This window comes from Mytilus californianus, unplaced genomic scaffold, assembly GCF_021869535.1.
Source record: "Mytilus californianus isolate M0D057914Y unplaced genomic scaffold, xbMytCali1.0.p SCAF_10, whole genome shotgun sequence".
In the NCBI taxonomy this organism is placed as follows: Eukaryota; Metazoa; Mollusca; class Bivalvia; order Mytilida; family Mytilidae; genus Mytilus; species Mytilus californianus.
In genome coordinates, this window is record NW_026262582.1 from 36,162,350 (window position 1) to 36,176,460 (window position 14,111).

General features: G+C 35.5%; 1 protein-coding gene across 1 annotated transcript in view; it reads left to right on the forward strand.

Moving 5' to 3' along the window:
• The window catches only part of LOC127718035 (low-density lipoprotein receptor-related protein 2-like), a 178,434-nt gene that overhangs the window by 95,469 nt on the left and 68,854 nt on the right, over positions 1-14,111 (forward strand). The window contains exons 42-47 of the mRNA XM_052223930.1: positions 4,250-4,358; positions 6,039-6,164; positions 6,649-6,891; positions 9,455-9,632; positions 11,301-11,459; positions 13,865-13,986. Coding sequence (XP_052079890.1) covers positions 4,250-4,358; positions 6,039-6,164; positions 6,649-6,891; positions 9,455-9,632; positions 11,301-11,459; positions 13,865-13,986 — 937 coding nt within the window. The remainder of the gene's footprint in view (positions 1-4,249; positions 4,359-6,038; positions 6,165-6,648; positions 6,892-9,454; positions 9,633-11,300; positions 11,460-13,864; positions 13,987-14,111) is intronic.

Here is a 14,111-nt window from a genome sequence, read left to right on the forward strand (position 1 = left end):
GTTAAATGTTGATGTGTTAAATGTCATCGTTGTATTATGCTAACGATCATTATGATGACAGGATACACATAAAAAAAAACAAATAGAAAAATAAAATTTTTATTTCTATATGGCATATATACCAGTAGCTAGACATACATGTTTATTCGAGGTCACCTCTATATAAAACCGAGTCCCTGGAATCGGTTTTACAAAAGAAGTTACGACTAAGATTTATCGTAAGTATACTGCATTGTTCATGACTTACGATCAATCTTAATCGTAAGTTTTTTTGTGAAACCGATTCCAGGGACTCGGTTTTATATAGAGATGACCTCGAATAAACATGTATGTCTACTGTACTGGTCACCACACCTTGGAGGGAGTGTGTATTTTCCTGTATTAAGGTATGTATACAGATGTGTTGCTGGAATGGGCTCACTTATCAACTTCGCTAATATATTACTGTCACTTGGCAGGTCAAAATTAGATTAATTACATGAATTATAAGACTGAGCTGGAAAATTCATACTAATATTGTTCTGGGCCGCAAATTTTGGACTAAATGTATGATGGGAGAAATGGGTTGACACCGATTATTCCTTATTATATATATTATAATCTCAATGTTAAGATATTGGAAAAGAATGTAATTATCTAATGATTTTTAATAAAGCAAATGGATGAAAAATCTTTATTTTTTTGGCTCTTGAGTAATGAAGACAAATTTAAAATGTTTTATATCATGTTTGTACAATTTGAATGAAGTATTATTTTGAATGAGTCACTTAGTTAATGTATACTATAAAACTGTATCGAATATGCAATATTTTGTAATAAAATCTAAAGGAACCAGAAAACTTAACGAGAACCTAAAATGGATTACCCATATTTCCAACGTAGCCAAGAAGGCAAACTCAACACTAGGATTCCTGATAAGGAATTTGAGATATTGCCCACCAGAATGCAAGAAAACCGCATATATTTCACTGGTCAGGTCAATAATGGATTATGGAGCAATAGTATGGGACCCCTACACATCTATGATCATCAATAAGCTTGAAAGAATACAGCGACAAGCTGTGAGATTTATAACAGGCGACTACAAATCCAGAGAAGATGGTTGCATCTCAAACATGCTCACCAAACTGGAACTACAAGACATACAGACTAGACGCTTAAACCAGCAGCTAATATTTCTGTACGAGGTGGTTGAGGGGCTGGTTCCTGCTATAGTACCAGACAAATTTAAAAAAGAGCTCGTCCAAAAAGAACAATTGCTGCCAAGGGATTTGACAATTATCAGTCAATAAATATTGTGGAAAAACCGGTCAAGAACTACACAAAGTGTTTTGAGATTTCAACGACCACAATATTTTTTTCGTAAAAACAGTAATCCATTGGAACCACCTTGAAGACACTCTAGTGCGCACACCGAGTGTTGACAGCTTCAGAAACTGCTCTTGTGCACCCTCAATAAATCGCCGGCGCTCTCTATACCATTGTATTAAAGCCAGTATTGGTATCAACAACGTATTCCTACAGATCTAGAATGATCATGGTACTGGATCGACATATACTAGGAGGTGTCCTCTCTGGATATTTTGTCAATGACCATGATCGTAAAACTATGAAATTGTTTCTTTTTTATCACACACCTATACCCACTCTTTACCAAAGTGACACCCTACCCCTTTGACTTGTCAGAGAGAAGATTTCGCCATCTTGCTATTTGCATGACAGAAGCAATTTTCTCCAATCTGCTTACCCTAATTTCATTTCTTCATGAAAATCTTTGAATATGATTTGGGGTTTGGCGGGGGGGTGGTGGTCTGTTAGGGATCATTTTGGAGAGTTAAATGGTGGCAAACTGTGAGGAGGGAGTAGCCTGGGATCCTTGCTCACTACTCGACAGAAGAACCAAGTGGAATACAACAACATGGTGTCGTCAATTGGATACTGATTAGAATGATGCATCGTGGGAATTCATTGCAAATTATTTTAAATTTCATATGAAATGCAAATTTCGGAAAATTTAGCTTATATAATACAAACGTTATTTATTAACATCGTGAACCAACTGTTAATTAACAATCCGATCAATGAAGTATTAGATTGGGTCAGGTTGCCAGGCTAAGGAGGGGTGGCACGGGGTAACCGGGAGTATGGGGCGTTATCTCTTTATCTACCACTGACGGATATATACACGGTTTTTATCATCGTTCTGTCCACAGTGACTGATAAATCTGCCTGCATAATCAAGCGTGTTTTCGCAATGACTGATAGATCCGCTGTAAACATACACTTGCGCAGTCCCGGTGACGGATATTTCTGTAAAATATACCACTGTTAAAACCCTTTAGATTGGACAAAATTGTTGGGGAATCCTGAAATGAACGAATGAAATTCGGTTTTACAAATGAATAATCTTTCAACTTGTACATTCCTTTTCTATAAAAAGTGTGTGTTAACATATAATTATGATGAATTTTACACGTGTTCGGAATGCGATTAAAACAATGGCGGATGAATGGGCTTCTTTGTTCAAATTGTATAGCGAAAGTGAAGAATTTGAAGGATTTATGCAATTAGAAAGCAAAATTGGAAGTATAGGAAAGGATAATTTAGCTTGTCAGAACAAGATTGCGAGTCTTCCGAGGATGAAGAAGCTAAACATGTGCAAATAATTTGAAAACTTTTTACGTCTTTTTACGGCAGCTTTCAAGCTTGATAATGCAAAAAAGAAATTGATTTGGTATTTGTTTCATTTTTCAATTAATATACAATAAATACTGATTAATTAAATATTTAATTAGAGTACTCATAACACAGCCTTAACAATTTGTGAAAAATTCTCTCACTGCAAATTATCTCTGGTAGTTAACCTACAGTTCAGCTGCAGTAGCTGACTAATCAGCAGTGTGTAGTAGTGAACTGTAAAGGTACCTGTGGTAGATAAGAAGTTAAGCAGCAATTAAGAGGGAGGGAATCGGGAATATTTTGGTCTTTTTGTTTTGTAAATTTTTAAAGAACAAAAATTCAGGTAGCGGCAATTCTTAAGCTTCTTTACCAGAAAAGTTTAGTAGGCATGTATATTAATATATATATATATATATGTCAGCCCCTCCCCCTGAGGTCTCAGTCAAAATAGAATGGTCCGATAATAGCATTTTAGGATTAATAGAAATCGTTTATTACCTGGGTTTTCCAGTAATGGTATAGCCTTTTATAGCTGATTATATTTTTGGTTTTTTCTCATTGTTGAAGGCCGTAGGTTGCCTATAATTGCTTACATCGACTTTATTTGAACTTTGATGGATAGTTGTCCCATTGGCAATCATACGGTTTATTACCACATGGCCTTATATCTATTTACCCAAATAATTCAGTTGTTACATTCCGCTGATCTACGACTACTTCATTAATCTCGCATGTAGGAGAGATCGATTACGTGAGAGGGACTGAACTATTCGGGTTGTATTTTTATATAGTTTTCGTTCTCGAACGAAACGCTACCTGTCGTCTTCAGAAAACAAAACAGAAAAACGGGTTCCTGTATACATGCCATATAAAAATAACAAAAATATTTTTCTATTTGTGTTCTTTTAGATGCATTTGCTGTACATAATTGATTTAGATTACTTTGGTATATCTTCCATATGGAGGTGCTCCTATTTACATGAGGCTTATACACAGAGGAAGAAACCGAGTGCCATCTGTCGTCATAATGATCGTTAGAATAATACAACGATGACACTTTACAAATCTACATTTAAGGAATCGACTTGTTACAAGTTACAAAACATCAATATACAATTGACAATTTACCAATAAGGAATTTTGAAATCACACAGTTACAAAGTTACAAATTGACAATTCTCAAATTAAGAATTTTGAAATTACAAAGATACAAGTTACAAATTGACAATTTATGAAGGAAGAATTTTGAAATTACAAAGATACAAGTTACAAATTGACAATTTACGAAATAAGAATTTTGACCCTGTTGGCTTTCCATCATGGGGTACCCATTAATATATTCACGACTCAAAATCAGTACATGCACAGCAAAAGACACACAAAAAGCAAAGGAACAGCGTTTTATTGCTGTTATTTATCTCAAAGCCACAATGAGGCCTTCAACACAGAGAAAAAAAAACTCTCACCTCATTGCAAGTTTAAGACGGCATTGATTGATACCTGTAGTACAACCTTGATCTTAAAAAACGTCCAAAAAAAATTCACAGTAATTAAAGTGTTGTATTCGCAGGTATTTAAAGCAAGTAAGAATGGTATTAGCAGAACACCTATAATTATCAAGAATAACTTGGAACATTTGAGGGACATTGTTATCTACGACAAAGAACTACAACCCAGTGGTAAGTGATAAAATGCCTTCTATAGTTTCAATATCATATCAGTCCAGACCTGCCAACTATCCCAATTTATGGGGGATATCCCGCATGAGAGGTATCGACCTAAAGTTTGAAATTCTTTATTATGTAAACTGAACACCTCAAAACAGGTATTCAAATGAGTTAAAAGGGTTTTTAAGCATATATGTACTCATTAAAACAATATAATAGTAGATTAAAGACATGTATGACAATATAAGAGGATCTTAAAATCCCCCATGGAGATTTTGAAAAGTTGGCAGGTATGTATCACATGGTTTTTCAGTCAAAAAGATATTGGGGCAACATTCTTCACTGATACTGCCTGTAGGAAAGAATCCTTTACTGATACTGCCTGTAGGAAAGAATCCTTCACTGATACTGCCTGTAGGAAAGAATCCTTCACTGATACTGCCTGTAGGAAAGAATCATTCACTGATACTGCCTGTAGGAAAGAATCCTTTACTGATACTGCCTGTAGGAAAGAATCCTTCACTGATACTGCCTGTAGGAAAGAATCCTTCACTGATACTGCCTGTAAGAAAGAATCCTTTACTGATTCTGTCTGTAGGAAAGAATCCTTCACTGATACTGCCTGTAGGAAAGAATCCTTCACTGATACTGTTTGTAGGAAAGAATCCTTTACTGAAAAAAGAACAGTGTTTTTAATGCTGTTCTTTGTAATACACTTCTGCTCTGAAAGAAGGGGGAGCGTTATATCCTTTCATGTGTGTTTCTGTCAGTCTGTTCATTCCACAAATTAGTTGACTGATAAAATGTAAAGAAAATGAAAGGATATGGAGTAAATGTACATGGGACAAAATCGCACACAATACATAGAAAACAGAAAATTATAAATGAACAGGGCTTTTATTCCTGTTCTTTGTGACTGATAAAATGTGTTGGTATTTCATTTCACTAGCCACATGTCTTAGATATCAGAGGGGCCTCGGTGGCCGAGTGGTCTAAGTAGTTACTACTGTAATCACTAGCCAGTCAACACTGAGGTTGTGAGTTCGAACCCCACTCGTGCGGGTGCACTCAACTCCAATCTTAATTGACTAGGATTGTCAGTTTTCCTATCGAAGGTCGGTGGTTTTCTCTGGGCACTCCGGCTTCCTCCACGAATAAAAACTGGCCGCCACGAAATAGCCCAAAAGCGGTGCTTAAAAGTGGCGTTAAAACACCAAAAATCAAAAATCAAATCTTAGATATCAGAAGAGTCTTCCGATCTTTAAAAATACCCATTGTGTCCTATTTCCTATTGCAACATTTTGACAGAGTTTGGATTCCTATGGCTATTGATGCATGCATAACAGGAGACACTTATCCTGTCGGATGAACCATGTTTTGCTCCTTGCGGAGTTCATGCAATATTACCTCAGTTTTTTTGTATTTGTTTTTTACCTTGATTTGTACCTTCGGATTGGATTTATACAATTTAAATATTGTTAAATTACTGTCTATAAACTCATTATAGATACCATGATGAAAATTTTGTACTCAAAACGCACGTTTCATCTACACAAGACTCATCAGTGACACTCGAATCAAAAAAATTAAAAAGGCCAAATAAGTATGAAGTTAAAGAGCATTGAGGACCTAAAATTCCGAAAGGTTTTGCCACAGACTACTTAAGACAATATCTATATTTATACTTTTCAGCATCAAGTCCATGTGCTGTCGATAATGGTGGATGTGAACAGTTGTGTTTTGTCTATCCATACCAGACAACTTCTGTTTGTGCTTGTTCTACAGGAAACCTGGCATCTGATAATACATCATGTGAAGGTACTAAATACACACATACACACTAACAGACTCACACCCTATCTAAACCAGACAACTTCTGTTTGTGCTTGTTCTACAGGAAATCTGGCATCTGATAATACATCATGTGGAGGTACTAAATGTATAGTCTTGTTGTCATATATATGACTATGAGATGGGACGTTAAGCAGTTATCAATCAATCAAGCATTAAATGCACACACACAAAAAGATTCACACAGTATGCACTACAAAATGCATATGTATGTTGTTGATTATAGAATATCTTGGAACTTATAAAGGCATTCTGGTTTTTAGAGAAATTGAGAGCCAGTCAGATTTTGTTTGGTCTACTTTCATTTTCCTTTTAAAAGTGTACTTTCATTTTATCATCACTTATTAAAACAAACAAAACATTTTTAGGGCGATTATTAACAGACATTGAAAAAGGACTCTTCAGATAAAAAAATTACCTGATTATTAAATTGAATTCTTATGATTTTCAGCCCCAGAAGAATTTCTTGTGGTGGCAGCTGAAACAGAAATATTGAGTATTTCACTGGACCCCTCTATGAAATCAGCACCAGTTCCACCCCTCAAAGGATTAAATGGGGCTGTTGCAGTGGACTTCGACTATGAAGATAACTATATTTATTTCTCACAGATAATTGGGAAGACCATCAGTAGAGTGCTTCAGAACAGCTCTAGCTCTGTAATTCATGACATAGTCACATTTAATACAAATGAATGTAAGTATGAATCAGTAGAGTTCTTCAGAACAGCTCTAGCTCTGTAATTCATGACATAGTCACATTTAATACTAATGAATGTAAGTATGATTCAGTACTGACATAATTCATTTTTTTGTCAGTTCTTCTGAATTATGTCTACTAGGATTACCGTTCCAAATAAGGTGAAAACGGAAAAAAATTGAAAGGGATATATTTTTATACACCGGCAAAAAAATTTTGCGGTCTTATATAGGTATGACGTTGGCGTCGATGTCGTCTGAAGACACATTGGTTTTCACACTCTAACTTTAGTTTAAGTGAATGGATCTCTATGAAATTTTACCATAAGGTTCAATACCACAAAAGGAAGGTTGGGATTGAATTTGGGGGTTATTGCTTCAAAATTGTAGGAATTAGGGGCCAAAAAAGGGGCAAAAAAAACAAGCATTTTTCTAGTTTCATGACAATAACTTGTGTGTAAGTGTATGGATCTTTCTGAAATTGTACTACAAGGTTCCATATCACAAAGGGAAAGCTGGGTTTGAGTTTGGGGGTAATTGCCCTAAACGTTTAGGAATTTGCGTCCAAAAAGGGGCCAAAAAACAAGCATTTTTCTAGTTTCCTGACAATAACTTGTGTTCAAGTGTATGGATCTCTCTGCAATTGTACTGCAAGGTACCAGACCACAAAGGGAAGGCTGAGATTGAGTTTGGGGGTGATGAATCATAAGGGGTGGTTCAAAACATTTGGGGGGGGGGGGGGGGGGGATTTTTTTTTCTTTAAAATTTTCCATTTTGAATTGGTTATTTCTGATTTACATATAAAAGCAAATAACAATGATATGGTTTGAATAGGTAAATTTAAAATTTTTAAGTTCTTAGACCACATTCATTCTGTGTCGGAAACCTATGCTGTGTCAAATATTTAATCACAATCCAAATTCAGTGCTGTATCAAGCTTAAATGTTGTGTCCATACTTGCCCCAACTGTTCAGGGTTCGTCTTGCAGTCGTATCAATCTGCGCCCAGTGGAGCATTTTATTTATTGCTGTATTGAGCTTATAAAGCCTGTCACAGATATGTTACTCCAACTGCAGGATCTCAGAACCTGGTAAAAGTCATTTATTCTTTTCAATTCATTGATTGCATGCATGGAAGTTATTAGGAATTTGCAAGATATCAAGGTTTTGACATTTTTTTCCATCTATATTTATTTTTAAAATATTGCATATTTCCAGATTTTTTTATTTTGGAACCTTCTGTTTTTTCAAACTGGTTCAACAAAATACAAATAAACTGTAAGCTTGCATGCAGATTAACATGTTTAAACCACAAAATCAAGTTTCCAAGAAATACATTTTTTTCCAAATCCACAAAAATTGTAACCCAAGGAAATAAAGGAATCTTCAGTATCCTACAAACAACAAATATATGAGTCCATTAACAAAAGTACAGTCCAGCCTGCTAAGTCCACCTTTATTAAGCAAACAACCTGTTTTATCAGGTCACCAACTTTTTTTCCTGCTGTAGAAAAAAACCTATGCATTTTGAACCTCTTTTATAAGGTCAGTTTTTTTTCTAATCCTGATAGTTGCCTGTACATTCAGGTTTGACCCAAATATACCTGCATATTATAGACAAAATAAATCAAAAATTGTGTTATGTTGTGTTATGTTCTCTAGCTTGGATAAAAGACACAGTAACAGCAGAAGGTCTTGCCTTTGATTGGGTTGGTTGTGTTATGTTGTGTCATGTTGTGTTATGTTTTCTAGCTTGGATAAAAAACACAGTAACAGCAGAAGGTCTTGCCTTTGATTGGGTTGGTTGTGTTATGTTGTGTTATGTTTTCTAGCTTGGATAAAAGACACAGTAACAGTAGAAGGTCTTGCCTTTGTTTGGGTTGATTGTGTTATGTTGTGTCATGTTGTGTTATGTTTTCTAGCTTGGATAAAAGACACAGTAACAGCAGAAGGTCTTGCCTTTGATTGGGTTGGTTGTGTTATGTTGTGTTATGTTTTCTAGCTTGGATAAAAGACACAGTAACGGTAGAAGGTCTTGCCTTTGTTTGGGTTGGTTGTGTTATGTTGTGTCATGTTGTGTTATGTTTTCTAGCTTGGATAAAAGACACAGTAACAGCAGAAGGTCTTGCCTTTGATTGGGTTGGTTGTGTTATGTTGTGTCATGTTGTGTTATGTTTTCTAGCTTGGATAAAAGACACAGTAACAGCAGAAGGTCTTGCCTTTGATTGGGTTTGTTGTGTCATATTGTGTCATGTTGTGTTATGTTTTCTAGCTTGGATAAAAGACACAGTAACAGCAGAAGGTCTTGCCTTTGATTGGGTTGGTTGTGTTATGTTGTGTCATGTTGTGTTATGTTTTCTAGCTTGGATAAAAGACACAGTAACAGCAGAAGGTCTTGCCTTTGATTGGGTTGGTTGTGTTATGTTGTGTTATGTTGTGTCATGTTGTGTTATGTTTTCTAGCTTGGATTAAAGACACAGTAACAGCAGAAGGTCTTGCCTTTGATTGGGTTGGTTGTGTTATGTTGTGTTATGTTGTGTCATGTTGTGTTATGTTTTCTAGCTTGGATTAAAGACACAGTAACAGCAGAAGGTCTTGCCTTTGATTGGGTTGGTAAGAGATTATACTGGGCTGATGTGTATATGAACCGGATTTACAGCATGAACCTGAACTCCACAGAAAAAGTGACCTTGGCAGTAGTTATTAGTCCTAGAGCTGTGGCTGTACATCCGTGTAAAGGGTAGGTTACTAATGATTTTTTCTTTTAAAAAAGAAAAAGTTTTGAATAAAGGCAACAGTAGTATACCGCTGTTCAATGGTCATAATTCGATTAAGGAAAAATAAATCAGGGTAACAAACTAAAACCGAGGAAAACACATCAACTATAAGAGGTAAACAACAGAACAACAGAAACACTGAACTATAACAAAAGCAAACACCAACATACATAGAAAGGACTGTAGATAATATCTGCATGCCATATTCCTGACTTGGTATAGAACATTTTAAGAAAAAATGGTGGGTTGACCCTGGTTTTTTTGGCTAGCCAAACCTCCCGCAATGTTAAAAATATCACTAAAATGACAACACTATATGTGACAGGAATACAGTACAAATAGTAATTAAAGTAAAAATTCCATTTACAATGAATTGAATGTCTATAATTTTTTTTTTTTAAGTATACATACATGTGATGGACTGTGAAACTCAGATCAGGAGATTGGGAAATTTTGGTCTGGAGATTAGGACTCAGATCAGGAGGTTTTTTATCGACATAAATTTTGTCGTAAATGTAACCTTGTGATGTAGAAGTTGTCTTTTAAAGTGTTTTTTTTTTCTTCCAACTTTCCATCCGAATGTAATATGTTTATAGTACTCTTGTACTATTAAATTTTCTTTTAACTTTTTTCAATTTAACATTCTGTTTTTGGTACATTCTTAAATTCATTTTTTTTTCTTTTGTTTTGTCTTTATGCTATAGAACAATCACTGCTGAGCACATTCTTTCTTGCTATTAAACATGCATATACTGTTTTAGTATATGGAAGCTTTTAACAACCCTGATTGGCTACATAGCCCTTAAATGGTCGGTTTAATCTGTCAATGAAGGTCATACTTATTAAATAAATTTCAATTTAAGCCGTGAAAAGAAGTATAGAACCCTCAAATAATTTCCAAATTATTAATTTTTTATTTGTCCTAAGACATTTAAAGTCATTTTATTACCATCCTTTTATAATTATTTGGTTCAATTTATATTTCATTCATATTCTTTTAACAATTTACATTATTTAAAGGAAAATAACTTTAAACAAAACAAAACAAGGGAATTCCGAAGTAACCCAAAATTTATTTCAATTACTTTTAAATACACAAAGTTTTTATTACACAATGGTAGTTAGCCTGAGGTAAAAATCGTTGATTACCAGTATGTTTGACACCCAAGCTGGCAAGTGAAGCCATATAATTATGCATGTTCTTTGATTTACAGGTAAAATTTAACTTCAGGTAATGTCAGTTACACTGGATATGGTGGCTGAAATTTTCATTCATAAAATATTTCATACATGGGATTTTTTTCTCTTCAACGGGAGGACGGGAGCAGACCCCTGAAAACGGGATTATTGTACACTATCGGGAGGTTCACATGTATGAGTATAGAAAAGAAAGTAAAATTTTGTTTTACAAAAGTATAAATAGTACTTTTTTCTCTTGTTTTGAATATTTAAAAAAAAATCATACTGAATAAGGTAGTTTAACCCTTTCACATTTTCATGTGTCTGTCCCATGTCAGGTTGCTGTCCTATTGAGATAAATCCTAGATATCCATTTACTCATATATAATATTTTGAAAACTGTTGAACAGCTATCAATTTATCAAACATTTGATACTTCAAAACTCTTTTAGATACCTATTTTGGACTGACTGGGGCAGGCATCCTAAGATAGAGAGAGCTACTATGGCAGGGAACCAGAGAAAAGTCATTGTATCAACAGACTTGGGCTGGCCTAATGGGCTGAGTGTGGACTATGATGAAGATATGATATACTGGGCTGATGCATTAAGGTAAAAAATAGAGGTTTTATGATGGAGCTTCTCTATAGCTTTCAAATCGGATGAATGTGGACATAAATGAGAAATTCATACTGGACTGATGTAATTTGATGTTTTCCTGATTTTGCAATTGGTTACCCGGTAATAATTTTTTTATTGCCATTGAAAAGTGAGGTTTCATTTGTCTCTGTATTAAAATTTAACTTAAAATAGAAATATTTTGGTCTCAAAAATGTCAAAGATCTATTGTTAAATTAGTTATATCACATGATTTTTATATATGATTTTTGATACTGCAGATTTGCAAATTTGGAGAAGTAGTCCATCATGGTCAATCTCATAGAAGGTCATGAGATGGGATGTAGCAGAGAAACTTCATTGAGTTGAAAATATCAAATTAGTTAGTTCATCTATAATGCACAAAAATGTTGTTGGTAGGAATATTTATCTTAGGCTCACACATGGTCAAATCTGACCTGTAACCTCGGATATAAAAAATAAGAAGATGTGGTATGATTGCCAATGAGATAACTCTCCACCAGAGACAGAAGATGTGGGATGATTGCCAATGAGATAACTCTCCACCAGAGACAGAAGATGTGGTATGATTGTCAATGAGATAACTCTCCACCAGCGACAGAAGATGTGGTATGATTGCCAATGAGATAACTCTCCACCAGAGACAGAAGATGTGGTATGATTGCAAATGAGATAACTCTCCACCAGAGACAGAAGATGTGGTATGATTGTCAATGAGATAACTCTCCACCAGAGACAGAAGATGTGGTATGATTGCCAATGAGATAACTCTCCACCAGAGACAGAAGATGTGGTATGATTGTCAATGAGATAACTCTCCACCAGAGACAGAAGATGTGGTATGATTGCCAGTGAGATAACTCTCCACCAGAGACAGAAGATGTGGTATGATTGCCAATGAGATAACTCTCCACCAGAGACAGAAGATGTGGTATGATTGCCAGTGAGATAACTCTCCACCAGAGACAGAAGATGTGGTATGATTGCCAGTGAGATAACTCTCCACCAGAGACAGAAGATGTGGTATGATTGCCAATGAGATAACTCCCCACCAGAGACAGAAGATGTGGTATGATTGCCAATGAGATAACTCCCCACCAGAGACAGAAGATGTGGTATGATTGCCAATGAGATAACTCTCCACCAGAGACAGAAGATGTGGTATGATTGCCAATGAGATAACTCTCCACCAGAGACAGAAGACGTGGTATGATTGCCAATGAGATAACTCTCCACCAGCAACAGAAGATGAGACTGAAGATGTGGTATGATTGCCAATGAGATAACTCTCCACCAGAGACAGAAGATGTGGTATGATTGCCAATGAGATAACTCTCCACCAGAGAAAGAAGATGTGGTATGATTGCCAATGAAATAACTCTCCACCAGAGACAGAAGATGTGGTATGATTGCCAATGAGATAACTCTCCACCAGAGAAAGAAGATGTGGTATGATTGCCAATGAGATAACTCTCCACCAGAGAAAGAAGATGTGGTATGATTGCCAATGAGATAACTTTCCACCAGAGAAAGAAGATGTGGTATGATTGTCAATGAGATAACTCTCCACCAGAGACAGAAGATGTGGTATGATTGCCAATGAGATAACTCTCCACCAGAGACAGAAGATGTGGTATGATTGCCAATGAGATAACTCTCCACAAGAGACCAAATGACACAAAAATTAACAACTATATTTCACCGTATGATTTTCCAGCAATGAGTAAAACCCATACCGCATAGTCAGCTATAAAAGGCCTTGAAATGACAAATGTAAAACAATACAAACGAGAAAAATAATGGCCTGATTTATTTGCAAAATAATGAATGAAAAACAAATATGATATACAACAACATACGACAACCACTGAATTATAGGCTTCTGACTTGGGACAGTCACATACAGAATGTGGCTGGGTTAAACTAGTTTGAAGGCATGCCAACCCTCCCCCCAAACCTGGGACAGTGGTGTAACAGTACTACATAAGAACAAACTATTAAAATCAGTTGAAAAGGGCTTAACTCGTCAGATCGATACAAAGCAGAAATACATCCAACAAAAACAGAGTGGACGTGGCAGGGTACTTATACATCCCCACAACAAAAGAAAGCTAAGTACAGATCTGAGAGTAATCGAGTAGTTAAGTAGCTTGGCAGGCAAACTTGTGACCTGATGTCTCATTTAAAGGACCTGTGATCTTTGAAAATTTTCAAAAAAGTTTTATTTAAATGTTTTATTTGCTTAAAAATTACCTGTTAATCTGAGGCATTTTTAAACATGACCTTGTGACCTAAGAGTGTACCCTACTGGAGCCCCAATGTTAGAAGCATTTTACTGGAAAGTATTTATGCTGTATAGGGAGTTTTTACATTTTCAGGGACAGGATAGAGAGATCCACATTGGATGGCAGATATAGGGAAGTAATAGTCCAGTCAACTGTCCATCCATTCTCCATGACTGTGTTTGGTCATCATGTTTACTGGACAGATTGGACATTACGTATGTACACAATTAAAAAATATACTTAATATACTGTGGATTCATTATTATTCGTTGGATACCAATTTTCGTTGGTTTCATGGGTACATTTGAACCACGAATTCAAATGTTCAACGAATTACAAA